Source organism: Otolemur garnettii, unplaced genomic scaffold, assembly GCF_000181295.1.
Source record: "Otolemur garnettii isolate 467f Iridium unplaced genomic scaffold, OtoGar3 scaffold00067, whole genome shotgun sequence".
NCBI classification, from domain to species: Eukaryota; Metazoa; Chordata; class Mammalia; order Primates; family Galagidae; genus Otolemur; species Otolemur garnettii.
Genome location: NW_003852462.1, coordinates 9057186 through 9063370, shown reverse-complemented (window position 1 = coordinate 9063370; position 6185 = coordinate 9057186). Strand labels below are relative to the sequence as shown.

The 6185-nt window shown below is 53.4% G+C and overlaps 1 protein-coding gene across 4 annotated transcripts in view; it reads left to right on the top strand.

Moving 5' to 3' along the window:
* The window catches only part of DHRS3 (dehydrogenase/reductase 3), a 44208-nt gene extending 41266 nt beyond the window's left edge, over window positions 1–2942 (top strand). For all 4 annotated transcript variants that reach the window (XM_023515175.1, XM_012807350.2, XM_003793288.3 and 1 more), the window contains 2 exons: window positions 493–618; window positions 2424–2942. In XM_023515175.1, the coding sequence (XP_023370943.1) occupies window positions 493–618; window positions 2424–2508 (211 nt within the window). In that variant the 3' untranslated portion in view covers window positions 2509–2942. The remainder of the gene's footprint in view (window positions 1–492; window positions 619–2423) is intronic.
* The last annotated feature ends 3243 nt before the right edge of the window (window positions 2943–6185 follow it).

Here is a 6185-nt window from a genome sequence, read left to right as displayed (position 1 = left end):
TCCCCTCCCCTCCCCTCTCCTTTCCTCCCCTCCCCTCTCTCCTCTCTCCTCTCTCTCCTCTTTTCTCTTTTTCTCTCTTCCTTGGTGCTGCTCTGCAGCCTCCCTCCCTCACCAGGAGAAAGCATAGTGTGACAAGAACAGAGAGCCTAGGTCAGTCCTGCTGATTGGCAGGACCTAGAAGGCTCATGGCTGCGGAGAGCGTGGGACAGAGTCCAAGTGCTCTGGGAGCTCCTGGAGGAGCTTGGAGAAGGGATCCCAGGTGGCTGGGGTGGAAGTCCGTGCATGACCCTAGGGGAGACTTCTGTGCATTGCAGGGATGAGGGAATGTGGAACTCCCAACAAGTCTGAGGCTGGGGCAGTGTCCCAACAGTCTTTGACTCTCCCCAACAGGAAAGGGGGAAGGGTGTCCCTGATGTGTCAGCCACGTACAGGCTTCTGGCACAAGCAGGTGCCTCTCCAGGAGAAACTCACTGTGTCTCTTCCTGCATTCAGGTTTCCCAACCTCTTCCCCCCACTGAAGCCGGAGACCGTGGCCCGGAGGACGGTGGAAGCCGTGCAGCTCAATCAGGCCCTTCTGTTGCTCCCATGGACCATGCACGCCCTCATCATCTTGAAAAGGTATTGGCAGTGGTGTGCAGGCCGCCCTGCGCCAGGCTCTACTGTTGATGTGCTGACCTCACCCAGGACACCAGTTCTCAAACTTGTTAGTCTCAGGAGCCCCTCGGCTTTAAAAAGTATTAAGGAACCCAAGAGCTGTTGTTGATTTGAGTTGTATCTTTTTTTTTTGAGATGGATTCTCAATCTGGGTCCTGGTAGAGTGCTGTAGCATCATAGCCCACAGCACACTCAAACTCCTAGGCTCAAGTGATCCTCCCACCTCAGCCTCCCAAGTAGCTGGGCCTACAGGTGCCTGCCACAAGCCCAGCTAATTTTTCTATTTTTAGTAGAGACAGTATCTCACTCTTGCTTAGGCTGGTCTCCAACTCCTGAGCTCAAGCAATCCACCCACCTCAACCTCCCATTACAGATGTGAGTCCCTGAACCCAGCCTAAGTTATATCTTACCACTATTTACTATATTGGAAATTAAAACAGAAAAATCATATAAGATTTCTACCTCTGTTTATATTTACAACATTTTGTTGTATATAAATAACAAACCCATTGCCTTAACATAAATATATTTTTACATATATATCATATAATATATATTTAAGTTATATTTTAAAATATACATATTATATATATATGTAGTGACCACTATAAACACTTCCTGTAATCATATTTCCTAAAACAAAATAAATGGAGGAAGGAGTGTCATTGTTTTCCATTTCTGCAAATCTCTTTGTTGTCTGCTTTATTTGAAGACAACTGGATTCTGATATCTGCGTCTGATTTGCACTTGTTGTGACATAGGCCATGTCATACAGCCTCTGGAGAGCTCCACTGTATACAGAAGGAAAGAGACTGGAAATGTAATTCAGATCTTAGTATGTTATGAACCCCCCTCCAAGGGTTCTTGGACCCCACACTTTGAGACTCAGAGAGACAGCCCCAGCCTCCAGCAAGTTTACGCTAATGGGCAGTACAGGGGCCTTGATGCCAAAGACTCAGAATGCACAGAAACGTCATGGTACTAGTCAGGCAGGTATACCGGGGTAAACCACTTTGGGTTCCAGAGCAATCCCCCAGTCTACATTTCCTGCCCTTCCCCCACTACTTTTCAACGAGGAAGCATTCCCTGCCCTGCATCCTGCTCCATCTTCCCCAAGAGAAATCTTCAAAGGCGCAACTCTAGTGCCACCACCCCCAGGAAGCCTTCCAGATTGCTCCAGCTGAAAGTGAACCTTTCCCATCTCACAGTAGAGTGGGCTGGGGCCCTTCAGTCTGATTCAGCAACAGACCAAGGGCCCCCCTCTCTGTGCCAGGCCTGTGCTATTGGGGTGGGGGGCCAGAGGTGAAATGCTGCCACAGAGGCACCCACGGGCTGGCCACGTAAACAGACGAGGACAACCAGGGCCTGCAGGGGATGCACAGGGGCTCTGGGTTGCCCCAAGGAGAGGCTTGAGGGTGAGGCCAGGACAGTTCCCTGGAGGACGAACTCCCCAAATCGTACCTGACTTCTGAGACTCATGCAGTAAATCTTTGTTGAATAAATGGCAGTTGGAGCTGATTGATCTCTTAGGCACCTACAGGTGCTGAGATGCTAAGGCTGTGGCTTTGAAAGTTTCTTCTATCCCCATCCCCCCAGTCCGGTCAACAGCTGCTTATCTAGTTCCTTGAAAGCCCTTCCCCGCAGGGGCTTGGTGGGCGCAGCTGGTGTGTGGCTGGGAGATGGGTGGCATGATTCTGCCATCGGGTGTGACCCAGCCTCAGGCCCACACCCCTGCTGACTGTCTTCTCTTCTTCCTCCCACTCCGCCAGCATCCTCCCACAGGCTGCGCTCGAGGAAATCTACAAATTCTCAGGGACCTACACCTGCATGAACACTTTCAAAGGGCGGACATAGAGGTGAGACCCAGAGACACACTCAAGGAGCCAGAGCCGGAGGGGGCCACGCACCCGGGCACACACCTTGCATCTGTCCGTCGGCACAGTTCTGCTGGGTGAGCAGGACAGCTCCTCTCCCCCGGGAAGAATCTGGCTGCCCCCCAGGCCAGCCCCAGGACCTTTGCACAGGACTGATGGGGGTAACTCTGACCCCCATGGGGAGGCGAGAAACCAGCCGGCAGCCGTCTTGACACTTTTGTGCATTTCTAATTCTGTAGAGTTTATTGTTCAATCGCTTCTCCAGTCTAACCAACCTCGGCAGTGTGCATAGACTATTTCCAGAAGGGTCTGTCCCCAGATGCTCTGCCTCCCCCTCCAAAACCTACTCATCCTTGGCTTGCACAAACTGGTTGAACAGCAGGAATGAAAAATAAAGAAAGATGGCTTTTGTGAGTTACTTTGTTCAGATCCTCTGAGGGCAGTTGGGAGGGGACCAGTCCCAGCCACGGAACTCCATCCTTTGAGAGAGAATTAGTATGTTCAGAGTTCCCAGCTGCTAGGCGTAGCGAAGAGGGCAGAGAATAGGAGAGAAAGTGGAGCCCAGGCCTGGGGGCAGAGGGAAGTGCTGGTTCCCTACCAGCTCTGCCGGGCCCTTACCAACAGCCAGGGGTCAGGGGCCATGTTGCTTCCCTGGTGTGACCTTCACGAACTAATCTGCAGAGAGCTGGCCACAGGTAGAGCTGCTGTGTCATGCCGTGGTGCTGCCACCACCAGGAGAGCAGAACCTGTCTTTAAGGAGCACCTGCCGGACAAAAGGCCAGTGAGAAAGAATTGTGAGTCACCAAAACACTTAGTGACAGTTCATCGCAATGAAGCCAGCCCTACAGACCCAGACCCCATGCCCCATTTGATTGCAGGGGAAGCGGAAAACCTGAAGTGGCAGAGGGACTGGCACAGTCTTCCTCAACGTGGGGAATTTACGGTCAAAAAGACCTGGGTAGCGACGCCCCATGTTTCCCCTGGTGTGTAGTCTCTGCTGCTTCAAGCTTAATAAACTTGACCTTGGGCCACAAGGGGAGAGGTGGATAATGCCATCTCTTATTAACTACCCACCATCTGCGCAGGTCTTGCAGGTGAGGAGAGGGGAGAAAATGGGGCTCCCAGGAGGTGTAGGAGGTCACAGGCCTCTGACGCCATGGTGGAGCTTCCCAAGAAGCCTCAGGCTGAACCTTCCTGTTAGAGGAGGACTAGACACACAGCTGAGGTCTGCGTGCACAATGCCTAGTCAAAATTGCATATCCGCTCTTGACTGAATACCTACAGAGCGACCACTGGTCTCAAGACATCACGTTATACCTGTTAGTTATCCATGCTACCTCACAGCAGCCGAAGACCAAAACTTCCAGCTCTCAGAGAACGCTTTAAAGACTTCCAGCAGCCGTCCCATGTATCAGCCAGGCTGTCACCCCCAAATCTCAATGGCTTCCAACCAGGAAGGCTTCCAGCTTACTGTTGCTACCTGTCCTTCGAGGGGGGCTACATCTCTGCTCGGGTCATCTTGCTCTGTTGCTCAGGCTAACTGGGCAGCCTCTGTCTGGAAGGATCACCCATGGTGAAGGCAAGCACACCTGGTGAACCACATGCCAGCTGCCAAACTTTTCTGCCCAGAAACAACATATGTCATGTCTTCCCACATTTCATTGGCCAGAGCAGGTCATGTGGTCAAACCTGCCACAGATGCTCCAGGAAATAACAATTCCCTCCTTGGAGAAGCAGTCAGTGGTTTAGAACTAGAATGGGATCTGCCACTCCACGGAAGGACATGTCAGGAGGAAAATTAAAATTTAGGCAGAAGATGGAGGGAGGCCCGAGGTCGGACACAGCAGATGCTGAGCAGGGGGCCGCAGAGTCACTGGTCGGCACTCACCTCGCAGTAGCCTTTGGAAAGCAGTGCTGTGACACCCATTTTGTAGATGAGAAAACGGGCTCAGAGCAGGGCAACTCCTGCACAGGTTCCAAGGCCATGTGTGCACTAGAGCTGGAAACTGAACAGCTCTCCCCGGCCCGCAAGTCCCCTTAGACAAACAGCAAGTGATGTGGCACCAAGCCATGACCCATCCCTCCCCTCCCTTTTGGTCCTTGACCACCTGCATTGCCAAGATGCTTTGGTGCTTTGCTAAATGCAAAGGGACTGGAAAAGAGGATGAGGTGTGGGTCCTGCCTACTGAGCCCTGATTTTTCTCCCCAGGCATGAACAGCAGATGAATTTCTGTGCTCATGGCCTGGCTTCAGCCCAACCTTTTGGAGATGATTTGACTCCTGAGGTTTCCATGAAGTTGCACTTGGCCTGCAGGCCAGAGATGCTTTGGGGATCCCTGAGGTCTGACCAGACGCTGGGACTGAGTGAAGCCCAGCGAGGAGCGATGACCGTCCTGGCTGAGTGGGAGCACAGGCTTCCCAGAGCCCCAGTGGCTTCTCCTGGTGACAGGGCCCAGCCTGCTCCTGCCCTGCCCCCTCCTGCCAGCCAGGAAGCTTTCAGTCTTTTTCTGGATCTTTTCCCAGAGGAACCAGGAGAAAAAGCCTTGGGCAGATTCCCAGGAGGCCCCATTCTGGTCCCTCTCCCAGATGGTTTGGCTGCTTGGAAAGGCTGGAGAATGAGAGTGGAGAGCTAATTCTGTCCCTTAGCTTGGCCATGGGAAGGACAGTGGCAAGTGCCAAGCCCCTGAGGGGCAGGACAAGATGTGCCAACCCTGTGAAGGAGCCTTGGGTCCTGGGAAATGACCCAGTTGCCATGCCTAGGGTTCCTCCCCATCCCCAAAGAGAACCAGATTAGGGGTGGGCACTGAGCCCAGGGAGGCACCAGACCCAAGCCCTGTCCTGGCACCGTCCCAGGGGCCCAGGCTGTCTGGCCTGGCAAGTACTCAGGAATTGAGTCCTCTGACCACCACTCTGCTCCCAGGGGCTAGAATGCTTTGAGAAAGGGACTCTCATCTTTTGGGGCCACATAGATGTTTCAGAAGGACCAGGGTGACAGAAAGCTCCTGGGCTGACCCCAGGCCTCAGCATTGTTACAAGCCCTGTCTGATGAGGGAGACAGCCCTTGCCCTGAGGATGTCCTAGTCTGACTGGGGCCAAAAATGGAGCCAGTTTGCAAAGGCATTCGGCTGCCCACATGTTGACAAGCACAGAGTGGGGAGGGCAGGTGTCTGGGTGGACACGTGGCCATCTCAGGAGAGAAGAGATGCCCCTCCCACCACAGCACACCTGAGACTTCTGTCTCTGAGGGGTCTTCTCCCATATTCAGGAGGGTCCTTCCAGAGGACGTGGGTCATTAAGAGGTCCCACCCAGAGGTCCATGTTTGTGAAAAGGCCTCTATGAACAGCCATCGTCACTTTAGGCAAAGTCAGGAGGTGACCTTTGTCCCTGGACCCAGACGGAGGGTCTGGAGCAGCTCTCAGGCACTTTGGGCACCCAGATCTTCCTTGGAGTGGAGCTATAATAACACCGTGATTTGTTTACACATTCACCCACACGGAGCTCTCCATAAACTGAGGACCGCCCACCATGGACTTTCCCCTGGTTCAGCCTGGGCCTGAGGGTCCAGCTCCCTGCCCTACCTCTCAGAGCCCCCAGAGGCCCTCAGCTCCCAGCCCCTCAGCAGCCTTGTGCTCAGAAGTTCATCCTGGAGTGCCCAG